General features: G+C 48.1%; 1 protein-coding gene and 1 pseudogene across 2 annotated transcripts; both read right to left on the bottom strand.

Moving 5' to 3' along the window:
- Positions 1-1,365: 1,365 nt before the first annotated feature.
- Positions 1,366-24,820, bottom strand: Abhd16a (abhydrolase domain containing 16A, phospholipase). 2 transcript variants are annotated; one of them, XM_045157456.1, is made up of 20 exons: positions 24,650-24,820; positions 23,624-23,680; positions 22,871-22,937; positions 22,550-22,636; positions 17,656-17,741; positions 9,113-9,186; positions 8,821-8,943; positions 6,015-6,129; positions 5,821-5,922; positions 4,853-4,916; positions 4,454-4,503; positions 4,046-4,169; positions 3,505-3,609; positions 2,884-2,947; positions 2,518-2,574; positions 2,330-2,422; positions 2,150-2,226; positions 1,971-2,069; positions 1,838-1,884; positions 1,366-1,702 (listed from the first exon to the last, which is right to left on the bottom strand). In XM_045157456.1, the coding sequence occupies exons 1-20, from the start codon at positions 24,779-24,781 to the stop codon at positions 1,619-1,621; spliced, it is 1,707 nt and encodes a 568-aa protein (XP_045013391.1). In that variant the 5' UTR covers positions 24,782-24,820; the 3' UTR covers positions 1,366-1,618. The 2 variants fall into 2 exon arrangements, with proteins under 2 accessions (XP_045013391.1, XP_004671926.1); XM_004671869.3 differs by having other exon boundaries at positions 2,330-2,392.
- On the bottom strand, positions 7,650-7,811 carry LOC123463010 (annotated as a pseudogene).
- Positions 24,821-24,980: the final 160 nt, after the last annotated feature.

Genomic DNA, 24,980 nt, shown 5'->3' with positions numbered 1-24,980 from the left:
ACCACCATGCCCGGCTCTATATTTTTTGTAATTGGCCAGGAGTGCTGGCGCATGCCTTTAATCTCACCACTAGGGAGGCAGAGGTAGGAGGACTGCTGTGAGTTCATGGCCTATGTAGTTTCAGGGTGGCCTAAAACTCACAGCAATCCTCCTACCTCTGCCTCCCAAGTGCTGGGATTAAAGGCATGTGCCACCATGCCAGGACTCCCTCTTTTTTAAATTAATTATTTTTATTTATGTGCAAGTGTTGAGAGAATGGGTACACGAGGGCCTCCTGTTACTGCAAACAGCTGCATGCAGCCACCACTTTGTGCATCTGGCTTTATGTGGGTACTGGGGAATTGAACCCACAACCTCAGGTTTTGCAAAGAAGCACCTTTAACCACTGAGCAATCTTCCCAGCCTGGGACTCTTTCCATATAGGTTCAGCCCAAAAATGCTATAACAGAGTTGTCCAAATGCCAAGTATGGCCTCAGAGAACCAGAGTCCTTGGCACCTGGCCCTCAGCCCTGGGCAGGTCTTGTTTGCTAAACTGCAAACAGGGAGTGAGGAGATACCTGATGACAAGGTGATGAAGTGCAAAGGGTTTTCTAGAAGGTTCACTTGAAGTGGGACAGCTGCTCCCTGTGGGGATAGCAAGAGCCGAACAAGGAGAATTAGGCGTGCTTGATGTGGAAATCAGGAGAGAAGCTGAGGTGAAACTGATACTGTAAAGTGCTTCGTATACTAGCTATAAGCAAGAGAGGACAGTCCCCACCCTGTTCCTGGGGTGGCTGTATACAGGAAGAACTGGGGAAGGAGGTAGCGGGACCTGCAAATGTATGTGTGTATACACACGGTATCGCACACCAGGGAAGGGTCTGGCTGGGGTACCTACTGCATAATTGTCGGGAGCTGCAGGGGAGCTGCAGCTGCTCTTTGACTTTGGGAGCTACAGGTGGTCTGTCTCTTATCCTACAGGCTTGGTTAGAAGGCAGCCCAGGTGAAATAACACCAGGCATCATTTAACGTAAGTCATAGGCAGCTGACAGAGGGGCGTTACCACATGGCCCTGGGCACGAGGGCATTGTCTTCTGTATATAAGCCTATGTCTGCCTGAATAAACCTGAGCCTTGATCAGAACTTGTCTTGGCTTCATTCCTTGTGTTCTTGTCTCAGATTCATCCCCACTCCCTCCTTCGGGGTCTGTTTCGACCTTTGTGCTGCCGGCCGCCACACATAATGATGGCTGGGGTACATGGAGGTCAGGGTTATGCTGGCTGGAGTTGGGGTTTCCCAAAGCCTAGCTTTGTGGGGGCTCTGCTCTCTCTACTACCAGCCCCTAGGGCTCCCTGGATACTTGGAGAGTCACACAAGCAGCCTGATAGTAGAAAATATACCTTTTTTTTTTATTAAGTATTAGGAATAAATCATTCATTTAATGCAGGGTGTGTCAAGGAAGGTCAGGTGCTGCAGCGTGGATGAGGGAAACGTGCAAGAGGAACAGTGGTAAGAAGGGGATGTCCCCAGCTTTCCACAAACTAGAAACAGCAACATGAATATAGAGAATCACAAGCACGTGTCCCTCTCAAGTCTCCTCCCATCCCGATCTTCCAGAATAAAGTTCCGATGTGGTCTCTAGAGGTGCCAGGGCATCTGGAAGTTCTGGGCTGGGAGTGGGGTGCAGTGCGTGGCCTCAAAGTTGTGCAGGTGCTTTCGGGCCTGAAAAGGGGCAGCGCCTGCCGTGAGTGGGAGCAGCTGGACACCACTCTTGGAGACCACCATCCACCTCCGGATTCCATCCCCAAGCCCTATGTGAGACCTAGTCCATTCAGGCCCTTCCCCTCGTGAGCTCACCAGAAACAGTGCCAGCTGCCGCCGTCCATCTGCACTCATGTCCTCCCCTGCAGAGAGGAGGCAGTCGCATCCGCGGGTTAGGATGCACCCACCATGTCTGGCTCTTCCCTTCCCTGGCCCAGACCTTCCTTACCCACACTCCAGGGGAAATCGGGCCCATGTTCTGCCTGGTAGGAGCGGAGTACAGAGAGACACCAGTCTTCCTCCACCTCCCATCGGCTGTAAATGGAGGCTGGTCCGGAAGAAAGATGAGGGCCCTATTAACAACCCTGCCTTGCTAGGCCCTTCCCACTAGCCTCCGGCGCCTCTCACCTTCCTCTAGCTGGGAAGAGGCCTCCAGCCACTGCCTCACCACTCGGAGGCCTTCCTCTGCCATCACTCGAGGATACCTGTGGAGCAGCACAGGAACAGGCCTGACACCGCTGCACGCCCAGCCCGCTCCTCCCGCCCGCACCAGCTGGTGAGCCAGTGCGCACCCCGCGGCGCCCTCACCGGAATTGCAGCAGCTTCAGCAGGAGGTCATTGCCTCGGTTGGACATGACGTCCTCAGGAACCCTGGTGAGGGGGGGAGTTAGCCTGGGGGAGCTGTGAGTTGAGTGGAAGGGTCTAGAAACCTGGGTTCCTGGTGGGCACCTCTCGAACCACTGAGGGGTGGGGGCGGGCAGGAAGCAGGTACTCACGTGGTGGTGATGATCTCATCCTTGGTTCTTCGGATCAGCAGCACTGGGCCCTGGAACCTTCGGGACAAAACCGGGAGGCAGAGCTCAGAGGGAGGCAGGTGAGACACCTCCCACCTCGGCAGGGAGAACACTGTTAACCTCCCAAGGGCAAGAATCAGAGGATTACGAGTGGCCCTGGGGCAGCCCCTACCTTACCAGCTGGGGCGGTGGCTTGCTCACTGGGGGGTAGGGGCCAAGGTTACCTGGGGAATGGGAAGGCCAGTGGCCATTTACCACCTTTCTCTTAGGTACTAAGTGTCTGACTGGAGCGGGGGGGGGGGGGGGGGGTGCGAGGGGGGAGGGACACCAGCCACTGGCTGCTCCCACCTGCACAGCTGCTCAGAGTTGTTTAGGTTAAGGTGCTGCCTCACAGTCCTGGTCACCAGGGGCCCTAGCATGAGATAAAATTGAAGGGGTTAGGGCTGGAGAGATGGCTCAGCAGTTATGGCACTTGCCTGCAATGCCTAACAACTGGGGTTTGATTCCCCATTACCCACATGAAGCCAGCTGCATGGTGCGTGCATCTGGAGTTTGTTTGCAGTGGATAGAGGCCCTGGTGCACCCATCCATCTCTCTCTCTCTCTTCCTCCCTCCCGCCTCCCCCCTCCTTGCAAATAAAAGCAAACGGAACGGCCTGGGATGGTGGTGCGGGCCCAGTATTCAGGAGGCTGAGGTAGGAGGATTGTGATGAGTTCCTGGCCAACCTGTTTCAAATCAGCCTGAACTAGAATGATACTCTCCTTATGTAAGTAAGTAAGAATGGAGGGAGAGACACAGGATGGCAGAGAGGAAGCATTTGCTCAATGTAAAGTCTCCACTGTCCACAGACAAAAACCTGAAGCCACTGGTTAGGGGGAACCCTGCTTCTCAACAGTGGAGTAGCCTGTTTCCACCCACGGAAATGGGAACCACCTCCAGTTAGAAGGCAAGCCTGGGAGCTATACTCACTCCAGCTGTCCGGCATGACCTTCAAGGCCAAAGGCACCAGGTCATCAAAGGAGGCATCAAGGATGACAGCACTGATATCTGGGTAAGACATGGCTGCCCATGTCGCTGGTAACAGGACAAGGAAGAAGATGAGGACTAAGGGGGACCCCTGTCCTTGTCCCAGTGCCCATCCCATCCTCCCTGGATATCCACTGGTCTTGCAATGCCACCCTTCACTTAGGTGGGGAGCCATCGAGGGAGGACAGAGAGAATAAGCAGATGCATGACAAGGCTTGGTGACCAGGACTGTGAGACAGCACCTCAGTGTAAGACAGCAGGAGACAAACATTCCTTTCCCTGACCTCTCCACCCCACACCCTGGCCTGCTGGCAAACATGCTGCAGTGGGCAGAGCACATGTAACCGGTCACCTTCTTACAAGTTCACTCACAGTCTACTTCCTACTACTTCTGGGAGTTTCTACCCACCCCAGCGCCAATCCCCACATCTCTTGGGCAGGGGCATGGGTGTGTGGACACTGGGGAGTGGCAGGGGGCTGGTACCAGTGAAGCCTCCAATGGACCAGGCATAGATGACAATGTCCTGGGGCTGGAAGCCCAGGCGGTGGATGGCAAACTGGACCACCACATCCATGGCATTGGCCTCGTTTTGAGGGAATGGCACCCCCTACAGGAGGGGAAAATGAAGATGGGTCAGACTACAATATAGGAAACAGGGAAGAGCAGCTGGTAGGAGGGGCTGTCCTCTACAGAAGACAGACAGACAGACAGTGAGACCACTGCCTGTTGCCAGCCCCTATGAGAAGAGGGGCCACAGCTTCCACGTACCCTCAAGCCTCCCATCCCTCGGCACCCTGAATAGTGGGAGCCCTGAGGATACAGGCACCTCATTTCCTCCCTCCTGTGGCTGACCAGAGGGATGCACAATTCAGGGAGGGGAAGGCTTCTCACCGTGCTGCCAGCAAAGCCTGGATGGTTCCAGCCCAGTACTGAATATCCAGCTGTAACACAGGGGAGGAGGGACTGAAACATGGTAGCCATACCCCTCTGTCTCTGGGCAGGGGCAGTCAAAGGACCCTTCAGCCCACAACAGACAGGAGGCCACAGAATTGCAAGCTGTGTGGCTGTGGGGTCTGGCAGGGAGGGTAGAGCAGGAAGACAAGCATAGTACAGCCAAGAGCCAGGGAGGAGTGCATGGCCAGCAGAGCTAAGTGGACTCCCCCACCCACCTTAGAGACGCAGGCCTCTCCCCAAGAGAGAAAAAGGTCAGGACTGGGCAGGCAGTTCTGTGAGAAGTGGAGACATTCTGGTCCATGGGGCAGAGGTAAGAGGACTGGGCCATGAGCCTACCTTCCAAGGGTGTGGAGACACAGCCCACCTCATAGAAGCCTGCATTCCCCTCACAGCAGATCACCTAGGGAGGAGGCAGAAAAGAGGTGTGGGAGGGTGCCATGAAGGGACATGGCCTGAGCAGAGCTTCCCCGGTGAGCCAAAGGTGGCCTCCTCCATCTCCAAAGGAACAGAAGCTGCTCCTTCCTGGCCTGGCCTGCATGAGAAGAGGCAGACTGGACCCTCAGTGCAAAGTGATTCATGGCAATGACTCAGCCACCTAGCATGGCGCCCATCTCCCCCGGGGAGACTAGCAGGTAGATCTCTCTCGGAAAGGATGACAACCAAGGATGGAACCCAGGGTCTCAAGTATGCTGAGCACATGCCCTACCACTGAGCTATGCCTGACTCTGCAGTCTCAGTTCTTTTTCTCTCACTTTTTTTTTTTGTTTGTTTTTGTTTTTTTGGAGGTAGGGTCTCTCTCTAACTGAGGCTGACCTGGAATTAACTATGTATTTCCAGAATGGCCTCAAGCTCACAGTGATCCTCCTACCTCTGCCTCCCAAGTGCTGGGGTTAAAACTGTGGACCACCATAGCTAACAGAATGTTTTATTTATTTGAGAGAGAAAGAGAAAAAAAAAGCTTTTTTGTTTTTTGTTTTTTTGAGGTAGGGTCTCACTCTCTAGTCCAGGCTGACCTGGAATTCACTATGTAGCCAACATGAGTTTTATTATGTAGCTTAGGCTGACCTGGAACTCACAGCCCTCAAGCCTCAGAGGCCTGCTGAGTGCTGAGAGTATAGGCCTGTGTTGCCCTATGTGTTCATTCCTACTTCTGGCATTACTTCCCTCTCAGGGTCTCCCTACAGAAGTCCTTAGGTAGTATTCCTTACTGTGGATCCCTAGAGAATGTGCTATAGCACTGGGGTCCCCAAAACCTCTACCACACCCTGCCCCCTACCCTCTCCTTAGTCCCTGCTCCATCTTACCAGCTTCTGTCCCTGGGGCTCTGCTGTCCCCCGCCGGTCCACAAACATAGTGTCGATCTCATTGCCATCACAGGCCAGCAACTTTGCCCGACGCCCATTACACTGAGCAAGGGAAATATAAGGGCCAGGTCACAACAGGCAGGAGGCCACATCCCTGGGGGAGATGGAACCAGCAGGGGGCAGGGGAGCTTTACCTCTTCCACCAGTCGGGCCTGGCCCTGTAGCAGCACAGGCATGAGGGCCTTCTGGAGCAGGTACACAGAGCCTGGGTACAGCATCCTGCGCCCCAGGGTGTGTGCTACCAGGTAGCTGTGAGGAATAGAAGTTAAAGAGCCCCAATGCCAGCAGAGGAGCAGAGGGATTCCTGCCTGTGGCATTCACAGATGCTAGGGCTTGCTTCACCTTTCCATTTATCAAGCCAGTGCATCCCAAACTTTTCAGATGGAGTCTCTCTCTGTAGCCTAAGCTAGCCTCAAACTCCTACCTCAACCTGCAGACTATAAGCACTGGGGTTAAAGGCCTCAGCCACCACATCTGGCTTCAAGCATTTTTCTTTTTATTTTTTAAACTGCACGCTTTGTTAAGATATCCATTTAATCCCAGCACTTGGGAGGCAGAGATAGGAGGATTGCTGTGAGTTCGAGGCCACCCTGAGACTACATAGTGAATTCCAGGTCAGCCTGGGCTAGAGTGAGGCCCTACCTTGAAAAAAAAAAAGATACCCATTTTAGCCAGGCATGGTGGCACACACCTTTAATCCCAGCACTTGGGAGGCAGAGGCAGGAGGACTGCTGAGAATTTGAGGCCACCCTGAAACTACATAGTGAATTCCAGGTCAGCCTGGGCTAAAGCAAAACCCTACTTCAAAAAACAAAACAAAAAAGATACCCATTTTAGGGCTGGAGAGATGGCTCAGCTGTTAAAGTGCTTACCTGCAAACAACCGGGGTTTCATTCCCCAATAAAATGGTGCATGCACTTCAGTGTTTTTGTTGTTTTGTTGTTTTGTTTGGTTTGGTTTTTTGAGGTAGGGTCTCACTCTTGGCCAAGCTGACCTGGAATTGACTATGTAGTCTCAGGGTGGCCTCGAACTCATGGTAATCCTCCTACCTCTGCCTCCCAAGTGCTGGGATTAAAGGGTGCATGCCACCAAGCCTGGCTTTTTGTTTTGTTTTTCGTTTTTCAAGGTAAGGTCTCACAGTAGCCCAGGCTGACCTTCAACTCACTCAGACTGGCTTTGAATTTAGCAATCTTTCTACCTTGGCCTCCTGAATACTTGGATTAAAAGGATGACACCCATTCTTTCTTTGGCCACTGCAAACAAACTCCAGATATATGCACCACTTTGTGCATCTGGCCTTATGTAGGTACTGGGAAATTGAACCTGGGTTATTAGGCTCTATAGGCAAATGCCTTCACTAGTAAGCCATTTCTCCAGCCTCTCATTCTTTTTCTCTCTCCATCTCTCTTCTCTCTTTCTGCTTGCAAATAAATAAGTAATAATATTTATATTTTTTAAAAAGATACTATTTCAATGCTGAGGACATACAGCCCTGGGACTCTGGCTGACCCATGGCTCATGGCTGTTACTCAGTGGCACATCATTATCCCAGGAGCAGATGAAAATACAGAATTCAAGGTGTTGTTTCTATTGCATGTCTACTGCTTTTCTACTACCAGAAAGCAAAAAAAAAAAAACACTTTTTTTTTTTGTTTTTTCAAGGTAGGGTCTCTCTCTAGCCCAGGCTGACCTGAAATTCACTATGTAGTCTCAAGTGGACTCAAACTCATGGTGATCCTCCTACCTCTGCCTCCCAAGTGCAGAGGTATTAAAGGTATGTGCCATCATGCCCGGCTCAAAAAATCTTAAATTTGGGACCGACCACTTATAAGTGATTCTGAGTCTTTTACAAGATGATCATTTCTAGGTTTAGTAAATATTACACAAAATAGATACTACACTTGATCTTAGCCAAAAGGCCAAGAAGCGATACAAAATAGGACCTTAATAAATATTTACTGAATGAAGAGACTCATCTAGTCAGGTGATAGGTACTGTTCCTGAAAAAGTATTAACTACTTCCAGCTAAGCTAAGTGTCCCCCAGGCAACAAAGTACAACACGGCCCTCCCAGCCTCCAGTGTGGACCCCCTCAGATGGATCAGCACACAGTTACCTGGAAGCCACCAAGTCCGGCCCTCCTTGGCAGGCCAGAGCTCTTCCCAGCATCTGCTCCACTGTAAGAGCCAACAGCCACGCCTTCCTCTGACATCCACTGTCTCACTAAGACTGACCAGGCTTTATTGTGTGTCTTGGGCACCCAGGCAAGATGGCAACCCCTCAGAAATATTGTCCTTTTTGTACTAATGAGGCAGGCGATTCATATGTGTAGAAAATGAAGCACAGTGGGGCCAGGGTAGAAGAAAAGGGCAGGGGGGGGGGGGCTGGAGAGATGGCTTAGCAGTTAGGGGGTTTGCCTACAAAGCCAAAGGATCCTGGTTCAACTGTCCAGGATCCAAGTTAGCCAGATGCACAAGGGGGTACATGCATCTGGAGTTCATTTGCAGTGGCTGGAGGCCCTGCCGTGCCCATTCTTCACACACACACGCGCCTCCCCCACACACACCTCTTTCACTCTCTCAAATAAATATATTTTTTATAAAAGTCAAGGGCAGAGGGTCCAGGCCAGTTTCACAGTGGGACAGTAGAACTTGCTCCAGCAACAGGAAGGTGTCTCCCCTCCAACCCCAGCCCCGCAGCTGTCTGAGGCTCACTGAAAGCACCTTGGCATCAGGCAGAACTGTGGTAACAATCCAGTTCCTCCTTTTGTACCTCAGACTTTTTCTTCACACTAAAGGTTTCTTCACCTCAAACATCTGCATCAAGCGCATGGCAGCAGGCCCAATGAGTGACAGCTGCTTTACAAGGGAGCAAACAGTCCCAGGGACCATGTCCCATGTCCTGGACTCCCCAGCTGGCTTCTCTTCCCACAATTTCCCACCTGGTGATCTGACAGGGAAGCTTTTTAACCCGGTTGAGAAGCGTGTCTGCTGTCCCCCGATGCAGGGGCTCTGGGCGAAGCAGGGCCACACCCCTGCGGGAAGGGCCTCCTCGGGACTCCTTCCTGAGAAGGGAAAGAAAAAAGCCGGAGGGAATGTGGTCAGGACCTCCGAGGTGTGGAGGATGGCAAGGCAAAACTGGACAGCAGGCACTGAGACCTCAGGGGGCAGAGGTGGGAGGACGGGGCTGAGGAGGGATTATTGGAGACAGTTACACAACAGCTGGGGCCTCACCGGCTGCTGGGCTCCTCCCAGTGGAAGTCAACTGGCCAGCTCCTGAAGTCGAAGTTGTAGTTGGCCAGCTGCCTCTGTGGTGGGCAGAGAAAGGAGAGGAGGAGAAGGGGAACTGAGAACCAGGGAGAGGCCCAGCTGCCCACCTTCAGCTCTCATCAGCCAGGAACAAGTGGAGGTCTGCATTCTCTTGGATCATAGATGGGAAGATCTAGTGTGACCAGAATAACTGGACAAGGCAGGTGGCTACTGAGTATCAGGACTGGCCTGTCTGCCCTCTTCTACAAGAAAACCTTAACTCTGTTGTCCATAAACCTTAAGGCTAGGCTGGGGTGTAGCTCCATGCTAAAGTACTTAGCTAGCATGTATGGTGCCTTGGGTTCAATTTCCAACAGTACCAAAAAAATTTTAAAAGCTAGGTGTGCTGCTACATGCCTAAAATCCTAGCATTCCAGAGGCAAAGGCAGGAGGAACACATATTAGAGGCCAGTCTGAGGTACACAGTGAGTTCAAGGCTAGCCTGGGATACACAGTGAGACTCTGTCTTAAAAACTAAAGGAAGGGGAGGACTGGAGAGATTACTTACTGGTTATGGTGCTTTCCTGTGAAGCCTAAGAACCAGGTTTGATTCCCTAAGACATACATAAGACAGATGCGCAAGGTGACGCATGCTTCTGGAATTCATTTGCAGTGGCTGGAAGCCCTGACATGTCCATTCTCTCTCTCACTCTATCTGCTTCTTAATCCCCCTCTCTCATATAAAGAAGTAAATAAAATATTTTTTTATAAAGGTGGAAAGGCGAGCTAGGCATGGTGGGGTATGACTTTACTCCCAGCACTCGGAAGGCAGAGGTAGGAGGATTGCTGTGAGTTCAAGGCCAGCCTGTGACTACATAGTAAATTCCAGGTCAGCCTGAGCTAGAGCAAGACCCTACCTCAAAAAAAATATATATATATGGGGGGTGAGGGGTGGGGGGCTAGAGAGATGGCTCAGCAGTTAAGGCACTTGGGTGAAAAGCCTAACAAACCCAGTTTGATTCACCAGCACCCATGTAAAGCAGATGCAAAGTGGCGCATGTGTGTAGAGTTCGTCTACAGTGGCTGGAGGCCCTGATGTGCCCATGCTTTCTGTCAGTCTCTCTTCTCTCTCTTTGCTTACAAATAAATATTTTTTTAAAAAGGGGGGGTGGGGGAGGAGACAGGCATAGTAGCACATGCCTTTAATCCCAGCACTTGGGAGGCAGAGGTAGGAGGATCACCATGAGTTCGAGGACACCCTGAGATTACATAGTGAGTTCCAGATCAGCCTGAGCTAGAGTGAAACCCTACCTCAAAAAAGACCCCCCAAAATATAAATAAATAAATAAATAAAGGCGGGGAGGCTGGAGAAATGTTTCAGCAGTTAAGGCACTTGCCTATAAAGCTAACCATCAAAGTTCAATTCCCCAGTACCCATGGAAAGCCTGATGCACAAGGTGGTACATGTGTATGCAGTTCATTTGCAGCAGCAAAAAGCCCTAACGTGCCCATTCTCTCTCTCTGCAGGGTGTGGTATCGCACGCCTTTAATCCCAGCCCTTGAAAGGCAGAGGTAGGAGGATTGCTGTGAGTTTGAGGCCACCCTGAGACTACATAGTGAATTCCAGGTCAACCTGAGCTACAGTGAGACCCTACCTTGTAAAACCAAAAATAAATAAATAAATAAATAAAAAGGCAGGGCATGGCAGCACATTCTTATAATCTCAGCTCTCAGGAGACAGGAAGATCACTAGAAACTCAAGGTTAACCATGGGCTAGATGGCAAGTCCCCTTCTCTTTCCCTCTTTCAAAAAAGAGAAAGAAAGAAAGAAAGAAAGAAGGAAGGAAGGAAGGAAGGAAGGAAGGAAGGAAGGAAGGAAGGAAAGAAAGAAGTAAGTATGTGCTGGGCATGGTGGTGCATGCCTTAAATTCCAGCACTCAGGAGGCAGAGGTAGGACTGATGAGTTTGAAGCCACCTTGAGACTACAACATAGTGAATTCCAGGTCAGCTTGGACTAGAGCGAAACCCTACCTTGAAAACCCAAAATAAAAAGAGGAAAAGAAAACAAAGAGAGACTGGAGAGATGGCTTAGTGGTTAAGGCATTTGCCTTTGAAACCTAAGGACCCAGGTTTAATTCCACAGTACCCATGTAAGTCAGATGCACAAAGTGGCGCAAGCATCTAGAGTTCATTTGCAGTGACTAGAGGACTTGATACACCCACTCTCTATCTGCCTCTTCTATCTCTCTCAAATAAATAAAATAAAATAAAAAATTAACATTAAGCCTTTAATCCCAGCATTCGGGAGGCAGAGGTAGGAGGATTGCTGTGAGTTCTAGGCTACCTTGAGACTACATAGTGAAATCCAGGTCAGCTTGGGCTAGAGTGAGACCATACCTCAAAAAAAAAAAAAAAAAAAAAATTAGCCGGGCATGATGGTGCAAGCCTTTAATCCCAGCACTCAGGAGGCAGAGGTAGGTAGGAGGATCGCTGTGAGTTCAAGGCCACACTGAGACTCCATAGTGAATTCCAGGTCAGCCTGGGCTAGAGTGAGACCCTACCTCAAAAAACCAAAAAAAAAAAAAAAGAGAAAGGAATAAAATAAATCTAAGGCAGATCCATCCATGAGGCTAATGCTTCTGAGGCCAAATGGGCCTATCAGCTGGTCACACCCCCTCCCCACCTAGGACTTTTAGAGTGTAGTCTTGGAGGCTCAAAAGTTCCCAGCAGAGGGCTAGAGAGATGACTCAGGGGTTAAGGTGCTTGCCTGCAAAGTTTAAGGACCCCAGTTTGATTCTGCAGTACCCACGTAAAGCTAAATGAACAAAGAAAATGAAAAAATAAATACATAAAATGGTGCATGGATCTGGAGTTTGTTTGCAGTGACTGGTGGCCCTGGTATACTCATTCTTTCTCTCTTCTATCTCTGTGCTTGCAAATAATAAAAATGATGGAGAATGGAATTTCAAAGGGGAAAGTGTCGGGGGGTGGGGAGGGAATTGCCATGGGATTTTTTTATAATCATGGAAAATGTTAATAAAAATAAAAAACTCACTGGAGATATAGATTGTTGCTGTTCTCTTCCTCAGCATCCAGCTGTGGAGAGACAGACGCTGGCTTGCATGAATACTCTCTTTTTTTTTTTTTTTTTTTTGGTTTTTCAAGGTAGGGTCTCACTCTAACCAAGGCTGACCTGGAATTCACTATGAAGTCTCAGGGTGGCCTTGAACTCATGGCAATCCACCTACTTCTGCCTCCTGAGTGTTGGGATTAAAGGAGCGTGCCACCACATCTGGCTCTAAAGACTCTCCTTTTAAGTAGATCAGTGGAACAGAATAGAGGACCCAGATGTAAGCCCAAGTAGCTATAGCCACCTGATATTCGATAAAAATGCCAAAAATACTCATTGGAGAAGAGACAGCCTCTTCAGCAAATGGTGTTTTGAAAACTGGATATATATCTGCAGAAGGATGAAAATCGATTCTTCTCTCTCACCATGCACAAGAATTAAGTCCAAATGGATTGAAGACCTTAACATCAGACCTGAAACTCTGAAACTGCTAGAGGAAAAAGTAGGGGAAACCCTTCAACATATTGGTCTTGGCAAAGACTTTCTGAATACAACCCCAATTGCTCAGGCAATAAAACCACAGATTAATCACTGGGACCTCATGAAATTACAAAGATTTTGCACTGCAAAGGACACAGTGAAAAAAGCAAAGAGGCAACCTACAGAATGGGAAAAAATCTTCGCCAGCTATATATCTGATAGAGGATTAATATCTAGGATATACAAAGAACTCAAAAAGTTAAATAATAAGGAATCAAACAAGCCAATCAAAAAAATGGGCTATGGAGCTAAATAGAGAGTTCTCAAAGGAAGAAATACGAATGGCATATAAGCATCTCAAAAAATGTTCTACGTCACTAGTCATCAGGGAAATGCAGATTAAAACTACATTGAGATTCCATCTCACTCCTGTCAGATTGGCCACCATCATGAAAACAAATGATCATAAATGTTGGCGGGGACGTGGAAAAAAAGGAACCCTTCTACACTGCTGGTGGGAATGCAATCTGGTCCAGCCATTGTGGAAAACAGTGTGGAGGTTCCTAAAACAGCTAAAGATTGATCTACCATATGACCCAGCTATAGCACTCCTAGGCATATATCCAAAGGACTCATCTCATTTCCTTAGAAGTATGTGCTCAACCATGTTTATTGCTGCTCAATTTATAACAGCTGGGAAATGGAACCAGCCTAGATGTCTCTCAACAGATGAGTGGATAATGAAGATGTGGCACATTTATACAATGGAGTTCTACTCAGCGGTAAAGAAAAATGAAGTTATGAAATTTGCAGAAAAATGGATGGACCTGGAAAGTATTATACTAAGTGAGGTAACCCAGACCCAGAAAGCCAAGCGCCACATGTTCTCTCTCATATGTGGATCCTAGCTACAGATGACTGGGCTTCTGCGTGAGAATGAAAATACTTAGTAGCAGAGGCCAGTAAGTTGAAAAGGAGACATAAAGGGTGGAGAAAGGAAGGGAGGAGGATACTTAATAGGTTGATATTGTATATATGTAATTACAATGATTGTAATGGGGAGGTAATATGATGGAGAATGGAATTTCAAATGGGAAAGTGTGGGGGTGGGGAGGGAGGGAATTACCATGGGATATATTTTATAATCATGGAAAATGTTAATAAAAATTAAAAAAAAAATTTATCTGGGTGCTTTTCTGTTCATTTCTGGTCCAGAACTGGCTACATTTGTACATCTGGCTTACATGGGTACTGAGGAATTGAACCTGGGTCCATAGGTTTTGCAGGCAAATACCTTAACCACTGATCCATCTCTCCCCCCACCATTTACTTTATTTTTATCTTTGTTTATTTATTCATTTACTTTTTTTTTTTTTTTTTTTTTTTGAGGTAGAGTCTTGCTCTGTTCCAGGCTGACCTAGAATTCACCATGTAGTCTCATGTGGACTCAAACTCACAGAGATCCTCCAATCTCAGCCTGCCAAGTACTGGGATTAAAGGTGTGCATCACCATTTGCAGCCAGTCCCCCAACTTTCTAAATATAATCCTTCCAGGTCTCTGACAATACAGCCCAATTATTGACTATCGCCCACTGTGGTAGTTTGAATAAATGCCTCCCAAAAGATTCAGGAGTCTATTAAAACTTCTTTGATTTCCAGCTACCTGGGTGGAGGAGGTGTCACCAGGCGAATCTTAGGGCCCAGCCCTAAGGTGTGGTGGTGGGTTTATAACTCCAGTCTAAAGATATGCAAAGTCTCTGGAGTTCCTGAAGTGTGCTGGTGGTGGTGTAGGGATTTGGTTTGGGGCTTTTTCTCTCTCTCTACTTGGACCTGTGAAAGCAGGCCAGCTTCTTCTGTCATTATGGAACCTCCCTGGATCTGTAAGCTACAATAAATACCTTTATTCATAATAAAATAAAATAAAAAAATAAAATAAAATAAAATAAATAAAATAAATCCCCAGCAGATAAAACTGATGGTCCCAAGCTGAGCTAGGGAGGGAAGTCATGCCCACAGTGAGTTCCTGTGCTCTTGTCCTAGGAGAGAGCCTCTCTAACTGTCCCACTGTCAGGCCACCTTGCTCCCCTCAGCACTTCAGTTAAAGGCCCATGCTGCCCCCAGCCCATCTGTGCTTCTGTCCTCTACATTTTCCACATGGTTTCTGTGGGCAGAAACCCTTCAGACTGTGTTCTTCCCCCACGCCTAGAACTCCTAGCTCTCTATTTTGAGATTTCTTTCTGCACGACTTTTTTTTTTTTTTTTAACTCACAGTGATCATCCTACCTGCCTCCCAAGTACTGGGATTAAAGGCATGTGTCACATGCCTAACAAGCCATTTCAGTTATTGTATGTAATTGTGTGTGAATGTGGATGTGTGTGCATAGGCACACACAAGCCACAGCACATGTGTGAAGGTCTGAGGACAACCTCAGCGTGTTTGTCCTCTCCTTCCACCTTGCTTTAAACACGGGCCTCCTTTGCTCTTGCCACTGTGCGTGCACTAGCCCAGCTGGCCTGCAAGCTTTCAGATTCTCCTGGCTCTGACCCCCATTGTTATAGGTGTGTTGGAATTAGACATATGCATCCCTTTGCTTCCCACTTTGTGTGGGTGCTGGGGAATTGAACTGGGACTGGCAGGCTTGCAACCAAGCATCTTTAACCATGGAGCCATGCCCCCAGCCCTGCCAGAGACATTGTTTGATACTTTCAAAACTAACTTGAGCCAGGCTTGGTGGTACATGCCTTGAATCCCAGCACTCAGGAGGCAGAGGTAGGAGGATTGCTGTGAGTTAGAGACCACCCTGAGACTACATATTTAATTCCAGGTCAGCCTGGGCTAGAGCAAGTCCCTTCCTCAAAAAACAAAAAACAAGCCGGGTGTGGTGGGACGCACCTTTAATCCCAGCACTTGGCAGAGGTAGGAGGATTGCCATGAGTTCAAGGCCACCCTGAGACTACAGAGTGATTTCCAGGTCAGCCTGAGCTAGAGCGAGACCCTACCTTAGGAAAAAAAAAAAAAGCCAAAGGACCCAGGTTCAATTCCCCAGTACTCACCTAAGCCAAACACACAAGGTGGTGCATGCATCTGGAGTTCACTTGCAGTGGCTAGAGACCCTGACCTGCCCATTCTCTCTCTCTTATCTGCCCCTCTCTCTCAAAATAAGTAAATAAATAAAATATTTTTAAACACTAAAGAGCCAGGCATGGCGGCACACACCTTTCATCCCAGCAATCAGGAGGCAGAGGTAGGTGGATCACTGAATTCGAGGCCACCTGAGACTACACGGTGAATTCCAGGTCAGCCTGGATTAGAGCGAGACCCTACCTTAAAAAAAAAAAAAAAAAAGCAACAAAAAACCTAACTTGACAAAGAAAAAAAACAGGAAAAATGCACAAAAATAAATGACGAGGGACCAGAAAGATAGCTCAGTGGTTAAGGCACTTGCCTGCAAAGCCTAAGGATCCTGGTTAAATTCCCCAGTACCAATGTAAATCCAGATGCACAAGATGAGACATACTTCTGGAGTCCATTTGCAGCAGCTAAAAGTTCTGGTATGCCCATTCTCTGTCTCTCTCTCTCTCTTCTTGGAAATAAATAAGATGTATTTTAGTTTTTAAAAAATATACTAATAAAATTATAAGACAAAATAAAATGAAGAAAAACACATTGCAAGGCCAAGCATGGTGGTGCACACCTTTAATCCCAGCACTTGGAAGGCAGAGGTAGGAAGAGTGCCATGAGTTCGAGGCCACCCTGAAAATACATAGTGAATTCCAGAATTCCAGGTCAGCCTGGGCTACTGCGAGACACTCCTCAAAAAAAAAAAAAAAGAAAGAAAGAAAGAAAAAAAAGAAAAGAAAAAAAGAAAAGAAAAGAAAGAGAAAAAGAAAGAAAGAAAGAGAAAAACAAGGTCTGGAGGGATGACTTAGCAGTTAAGGCTTTTGCCTTCAAAGCCAAAGGACCCAGGTTCGATTCCCCAGGACCCACGTTAGCCAGATGCATAAGGGGCCACATGTGTCTGGAGTTCATTTGCAGTTGCTGGAGGCCCTGACATGCCCATTCTCTCTCTCTCCCTCTTTCTCTGTCAAATAAATAAATAAAATATTAAAAAAAAAAAAAAACACATTTCAGCCAGTCTTGGGTCAGACCTAGCTTCAAATCTAGACTTGGCCATTCCCTTACGATGACTCCGTACAGGTCACTTTATCTCTTCCTGCCTCTGTTTCCTTAGATGTAAACCAGGATAATCATGCTGCTTCATGTGGTGGCTATGAGAGTTGGAGAGTGTGTGAGCTACCTGCAAGATGCCAGGCAGTGTGACACCACTCATTCAGTGGTGGTATGCAGTGACCATTAATGTCGTGATGGTGGTCATGGGTGTTTGATCCCAGACCCCTCACAACAGGAAGGAGACTTATGGGACGTATAGGCCTTTCTTAAAGATGATCACACACTAGCCAGGTGTGCTGAGGCAGAGGTAGGAGGATGCCTAAGACAACATAGTGAACTCTAGGTCAGCTTGAGGGACAGTGAGATCCTACCTCAAAAAAAGATTTTAAAAAATCACACTGCAGCACCCAGAGGCCTGTCACACCTTAAAGGACACCATTCCCTGGCTCTTCCCCCTGCTGTTCTCTAAGCTGTTCTCCCAAACAAAGCCAGCACAGTGTTCAAAGCACACAACAAAACAAGCATCTATAAGACTGCACTGTAGTGCTAGAAAATCCATCTCAAAAACACTGTGGAGGCATCTACATTTAGGCCATCCCTGAGAATGGAAGTGGAGGAGGAGGAGGATTATTCTAGCAGAGTACCCGTCACAGATGCCACGGAGGACATACAGGCAAAAAGCCCGGTGGGTATAGTGAAGACACGCTTCCTCCTGCCACCACCAGCCAGCACCTGGTGCTCTGGGGAGCAGTGAAGACAGCCGCTGCTGGTGGGGACTGTGTCTAGCACCTTTCTAGAACTTCTCACCTTGTTTTCTGCAGACTGGTTACGATGTGTCGCTTCTAAGACAGTGATGAACTGTCGATACTGGGGGTTGGTCCAGCGGCCAATGCCTGGTAAGACAAGAAGAAGCAGTGTCAGGAGTGAGGAGCCGGTGCTGGTCGAGGAATGAGAGAAGGACTACAGATGGGCGGGAAAGTCCTGGGAGGAGTCAAAGAAAGGGAACCAAGGGCCTGTGATGTGGGGAAACAGACCTTGCTTCACATCCAGCAACTGGCTACAAGACTTCCCACCTTAACATTTCCAGCTTCTTGTTGGTGGCATTGAGGCCTGGAATTCTCTATGTAGCAGGGGCAAGACTTGAACTCCTGATCTTCCTGTCTCTACCTCCCAAGTGCTGGGTTTACAGGCATGTGCCACCATACACAGCATTTCTTCAGTTCGCTTCTTTTCATTTCTTTACTTTCTTCCCCCTCTGTTTTTTCGAGGTAGGATTTCACTCTAATCCAGGCTGATTTAGAATTCACTATGTAGTCTCAGGGTGGCCTCAAACTCAAAGACATCCTCCTACCACTGCCTCCCCTCCAGAGTGCTGGGATTAAAGGTGTGTGCCACCACACCCAGCTTTTTTTTTTGGGGGGGGGGGATGACTTTTTAAGGTAGGGTCTCACTTTAGTTCAAGCTGACCTGAAATTCACTCTGTAGTCTCAAGGTGGCCTTGAACTCATGTCAATCCTCCTATGTCTGCCTCTCAAGTGCTGGGATTAAAGGTGTATGCCACCACACCTGGCAGTTTGCTTCTTTTGTTTTGTTTTTGTTTTGAGGCAGGGTCTCACTCACACAGCCCAGGCTGGCCTCAAACTCACAGTGATCCTGTCTCAGTCTCTCAAGTGTTGGGACTAATGGTGTGCCTCACCACACCAGGCTTACTGAATGTTTCTTTGTAGACTAACAAGTTTCTGTCTTCTTGCAAAATGTTCATTCTTTGCCATCTTAAAACACTGTTACACAGCCTTGCTATTTCTCTGCTTACACTGGGCTTTTTTCCTGGTCCCTGCCAGGCTTCCCAATACTGGCTTTCTCCATTCTAACCTCATCTGGCCTTATGATCCCACCCACAATTACTTCCTTACTGAACCCTTCGTCATTCTCATTTTCTTAAACTGCTTCCCTTGACATCATTCTTGCCTCTCAAGATTCCTTTTGTAGGGGCTGGAGAGATGGTTTCGTGGTTAAAGGTGCTTGCTTGCAAAGCCTGATGGACTGGGCTCACTTCCCCAGCACCCATATAAAGCTAAATAAACAAAGTAGAACATGCATCTAGAGTTTATTTGCAGTGGCAGCAGACACAGGTGCACCCATTTCGTTCTCTTTTTCTCTGCAAATAAATAAGTTAAAAAAATGAAATTCTGGCATGGTGGTACATACCTTTAATTCCAGCACTCAGGAGACAGAGGTAGGAAGATCACCATGAGTTCAAGGCCACCCTGAGACTACATTAGGGAATTCTAGGTCAGCCTGGGCTACAATGAGATCCTACCTCAAAAAACCAAAAAATATATATAATAATAATTCTTATTATAATAAAAATAGGATGGGCTAGGGGCTGGAGAGATGGCTTAGTGGTAAAGGTGCTTGCCTGCAGAGCGTAAGGACCCATGTTCGATTCCCCAGAACCTATATAAGCCAGATGCACAAGGTGACGCATGCATCTGGAGTTCATTTACAGTGGGCAGGACCCACTCTCTCTACCTGCCTCTTCCTGTCTGTCTGTCTGTCTCTCTCTCTCTCAAATAAATTTTAAAAAATGGGCTGGATGGGTGTGGTGGCACATGCCTTTAATCCCAGCATTTGGGAGGCAGAGGTAGGAGGATCACTGTGAGTTTGAGGCCATCCTGACACTACATAGTGAATTCCAGGTCAGCCTGGACTAGAGTGAAACCCTATCTTGAAAAAAAAAGGGCTAGAGAGATGGTTTAGCAGTTAACACACTTGCTTGCAAAGCCAAAGGACCAAGGATCAATTCCCCTACCCACATAAAGCTAAATGCACAAGGTGGTTCGGATTCATATGAAATAAATAGAGGCTCTAGTGTGCTTATTCATTCTCTCTCTCTCAAATAAATATTTTTTAAAAACAGGCTAAAGGGATGGCTTAGTGGTTAAGGCATTTGCCTACAAAGCCAAAGAACCCAGGTTCAATTCCCCAGGACCCACATTAGCCAGATGCAAAAGGGGGCGCACAAGTCTGAAGTTCCTTTACAGTGGCTGGAGGCCCTGATGTGCTCATTCTCTCACTCCCTCTTTCTCTCTCAAATTAATTTAAAAAAAAAAATTTAAAAACTTAAATTTTTTTTTTTTCCTAGCCCAAGCTGACTTGGAATTCACTATGTAGTCTCAGGGTGGCCTTGAACTCAGGGTGATTCTCCTACCTCTGCCTCCTCAGTGCTGGGATTAAAGGTGTGTGCCATCATGCCTGGCTTAAAATTTTTTTTAAAGTAGGGTCTCACTCTAGCCCAGACTGACCTGGAACTTACTCTATGGTTCCGCCCCTGAATTTACAGTGATCCTTCTACCTCTGCCTCCTGAGTGCTGGGATTGAAGGTATGTACCACCACACCCAGCTAATAAAAATATATTTTTTAAAATTCCTTTTTCTCTGGTTCCTGGGCTTGTCTTTGCCTCCTTCCAATTCCTGGACCCCTCCTTTCCTGCCTCCTCTTTCCTCCCCAAAAAGGAGCAGGTCTCAGTACTGACCCATCTCTCTCTTTGCCCCCTGGGAGAGCACCTACTAACCCTTGCTGCCAAGAAGGCTCAGGCACTGTCTTACACATGAGACAGACAGGGAATGAGATACACAGTTCCTGGCCCTCAGAGAGCTGGCATTGTGCTTGTGGCTGACAACAAACCAGTAAACGAGAATGCCAGAGAGAGGTAAATGCTACAAAGGAAACAAAACCAGGATGAACTGGAACTCTGAATCACTAAGGCTAGTGTCCTCAAACAGTATGATAACGAGAAAAGAAGTGAGCTGCAGAATGGCTTGTAGAGGGGTACCGTGCATGCCAAAAACATAAAATGCAGCTGGGTGTAGTAGGGTACACCTGTAGTCCTAGCCCCTGAGAGGCAGACACATAGGTTGAGGAGTTCAAAGCTAGCTTTGGTTACCTAAGTATTATGCTCATTGATTGTCATCGCACCTACCAGGCTCAATTACTTGTTTTGCCTGTTGATTTTATTGCATATATGCACAAATTCAGCTTAATAAATTTGAAACAAATGTGACTCTCACCAAAATCAAGAAAGACAACAATGGTGGCACATACCTATAATCCCAGCACTTGTGAGGTGGAGGCAGGAAGATCAGGAGCTCAAGACCAGTCACAGATCCATAGTAACTTTCAGCCCAGCCTGGGCTCCATGAGAAAAATAAAAGAACAAAACTGGGCTGCAGAATCGGCTCAGGGGTTGAGGTACTTGCCTTCAAAGCCTAAGGACCCAGGTTCAATTTCCCATTACCCACATAAGCCAGTGCATGTGTCTGGAGTTCGTTTGTAGTGGCTAGAGGCCCTGATGTGACCATTCTCTCTCTCTGTACCTGCCTCTTTCTCTCTCTCTCTCTCAAATAAATAAATAAAAATTAAATTAAAAAAATACTTTTGGGCTGGAGAGATTGCTTAGTGGTTAAGGCGCTTGCCTGTGAAGCCTAACGACCCAGGTTTAATTCCCAAGCAAAATCTACGTAAGCCAGATCCACAAGGTGGTATATGCATGCATCTGGGTTTTGTCTGCAGTGGCTAGAGGTCCTGATGTGCCCATTCTCTCTATCTGCAATAAATAAATAAAATATTTTATTTAGCTGGGCGTGGTGGCACATGTCTTTAATCCCAGCACTCGGGAGATAGAGGTAGGAGGATCACTAAGAATTCGAGGCCACCCTGAGACTACATAGTTAATTCCAGGTCAGCCTGAACCAGCGTGAGACCCTACCTTGAAAAACAAACAAAAAAAATTGTTTAAAAAATGTTTTAAAATATTTAATTTATTTATTTATTTGAGAGAGATACAGAAATAGGCAGGTAGAGAGAGAGAATGGGTGCACCAGGACCTCCAACTGCTGCAAACAAACTCCAGATGTATGTGTTCCCTTGTGCATCTGGCTTATGTGAGTCCTGGAGAATCAAACCTGGGTCCTTTGGCTTTGCAGTACTTTAATCCCAGTATTCAGGAGGCAGAGGTAGGAGGATCGCCGTGAGTTTGAGGCCACCCTGAGTCTACATAGTGACTTCCAGGTCAGCCTGAGCTAGAACGAGACCCTACTTCGGGAAAAAAAAAAAAACAAACCTTTGAATAATATTTTATTATTTATTTCCGAGAGAGAGATACAAAGAGAATGGGCACACCAAGGCCTCTAGTCACTGCAAACAAACTTCAGATGCATGTGCCACCTTACGCATCTGACTTCACGTAGATCCTGGGGAACTGAACCTGGGTCCTTTGGCTTTGCCAGCAAATGCCTTAACCGCTAAGCCATCTCTCCAGCCCCCCAAAAAACTTTTAAAAGCGTAAAGCCCCTCCCTGCAGGGTGTCCCCACCCCAGGCACTCATTCACTAGTCTCTCAAAGTCTCCACACCTGTGTTCTTTCTCTTTAGGGTCTCACCAGGTACATTCATAACCCTTCTGAACTACATTAATCTATTTACTTACTGAAGAACTCAAAACCTTCCTGTCTCAGCCTTACCTAAGGATAGCAAACATTTCTCTTAATTGTTTTTTCATATGATGGAAGCCCCTTGAGGAGATCATACCTTAGACCATTCTTAGGCATTCTCCTGAAGGACATGGCATCCAAAGTGAATTTAGAAAAAGTATTAAATATTTACCCAGTGAAAGATCCAAACTAGGCTTCCTGTCCGCCTACCTCGGAGACAGGCCACGCCAGCCAGCAGCAGCAGCAATGTCCCAGCATAGTGAGAAAACGGCACCACTTTCGATAAACTTAAGTAACCTGGGGGTTGGGGGGAGTGATGATATGAGAAGTACTCCTCCACACTTCTCAGCCATTCTTCCCAGTTTGTCTACAACCTCCACTCTAAACCCACCTATGGGCCTGCCACACCCCCAGAGGAAGAGGAGGAAAGGCAAGTCATTCTCATAGGACCCCCTTCCTCTTTGGGGGGAATGGTTCATCTGCCAACAACCTACCCGCTTCTTGCCCAACCACCTCTGAAACCACACTGACCTTTCCTGTACAGGTAGAAGAAGGCGAAGGGAGAGGAGTAATAAGAGATGGACCAGAAGACTGAAGCCTGCAGCAGAGACAGAGACAAGCAATCAATACACACACACACACACACACACAAACACACATATGCGTGAGTACATACACATTGCCTTGCCACTTCCAGGCCCAGGGTCTGACCAAGGACTAACCTACGCAGCACCACACTGCACATGACACCATGTGCACAGTAGGTGGGCAAACACTGTTGCTAGGTAGCATGTAACAGAGGCTGGGATTAATGCAGACACAATCTCATCACACTGAAAAGGCAGGCCAGTCCTTTGCTCTCAAGTTAATCAAGCCTTCTCAGTTGGCCCCACTCAGGATAGCACCAGACCTTGTCCCCAAGAGATGTGCAAACGTCACCATAGGAACTCTGCCAGAGAAAACAGCTGTCTCTGCAGCCAAAGAGGTTAGTTGCCAGGGAGGATGGGTCACTGGGAACTGCAGAATGGTCCCAAGAGTAAATTTCTTTTCCTCAGGGGTACAGGCTGCCCCAGAGAAAGCTGTCCAACATGCCAAAGAGAAGTGCTAAGTGTGTGCAGTGAGATTGTGTTGGCAGGTACGTGCTGGAAACTTTTGCTGCAGGGAGTCCAGAGCACACCCCTCCTCCAGGGATACTGTTTTCTCCCAGGCTGGGGAGGAGTAAACTCAAGAGGGCGGCTAAGTCTGAAAAGATGCAGTGAACTACAGGTGCTGGAGTCCTCTTACCAGTGCCAGGATGCTGTCAGCATGCTTCTCCAGGGCACGGGGCTGATAATATGTATCCTGGAAAACAGATGGCCTGTTAAGGGACCCTATTGGTGGACAGACCCTTCCCCTTCCCTTTTAGAAGCCCAGATGTGTATGGCCTGGCTCTAGCCTCCTTGGCTGTCTCCCTTGGAATATCCCTGGCTTCTATAGAAGCCTGTCTTCCCCAACCTGATCCTAAACTTAATTTCCTTCCCCTGCCCATGAAAACAAACACTGGATGCTAGACTAGGAAGCCAAGGTGTATTAGGGAATACCTGCTCCTTTTCCAAAATCCAGGTTTAAATAAGGTGTGGGTGTGTGCATATGGGAGATTGGCTAGAGAAAGAGATTGACAATTCCAAGGGGGAAAGAAAAGTAACAAATAAGAGTTGATTCAGAAAGAGAAGGTGAGTTGTAGAGGCTGCAGTGCATACATTAAGGCTAAGGAAAAGGAAGAGACTATTTAGGAAAACAGACCACTACCCGCAGCTTTCCTGAAATGCAAGGACCCTGGAGCTTTCCGGTCAGGTTTATGGGTTGAGGGGAGGCGCAGTGGATATATGACATGTAGAAATCATTTTGAAATTCATAGCAATGTTAAAGGGGAGATAAACAGAGCCAGGGGAAGACACTCAGATGGGCCGTATAAGTGTTGGGAGTAAGACAGCAAAATTCCCAGTCCACGCAGGGTATCTCTTCCAGGACTCTCAATTGGGAACCAGCATGAACCATGACACACAAGTTGGGGGGGACGCGGGGCGAAAAAGGTGGGGACTGGCGGTCGGACCGAAAAAAAAGTACACCAACGGCGGCCCAAAGAGGAGGCGGCCAGATTCCGGGCGTGACTCGAACCCGGGAGGCACGAACGGTGCACTTTTTGGACCACCGGCTTGACAAGCAGACTCCCCTTATTCCCAACAGTGAGCACGTCCGGCGAGCGCAGGCCGTAAAAGGTTTGGACCATACCATGCTCTTGACGGGGGGGGGGGGAGTAACCCGACTCACCCAGGAGCTGGAAGACGGGGTAGTGATGGCGGCTGGAGTCTCGGAGACGCTAGACGGGACCCTGTCGGAATCTCTCTCCCGGTAAATCTTGTAGAGCCGGGGACCGAGCACGCAGCTCAGCAGCTTCGCCATGGCCCCGCTAGGGCCGCTGCTCCGCCAGCAGCAGCTCCCCCCCCCCCGCCCGCCGGCCCGCCCTTCTGTCGCTGAGGCGCTGCGTGACCGTGACGTCAGCGCGTACCCGCTGCGCCCCGTGCCCAGCTGAGACCTTTTAAACGCGCGCGCGTGAGAAAGGTTCCGTGCAGTTGGACCTATGGGTACAGCTGAGGTTAGA

The sequence above is a fragment of the Jaculus jaculus genome, chromosome 8 (genome assembly GCF_020740685.1).
Source record: "Jaculus jaculus isolate mJacJac1 chromosome 8, mJacJac1.mat.Y.cur, whole genome shotgun sequence".
NCBI classification, from domain to species: domain Eukaryota; kingdom Metazoa; phylum Chordata; class Mammalia; order Rodentia; family Dipodidae; genus Jaculus; species Jaculus jaculus.
This window is presented reverse-complemented; position numbering and strand designations above follow the sequence as displayed.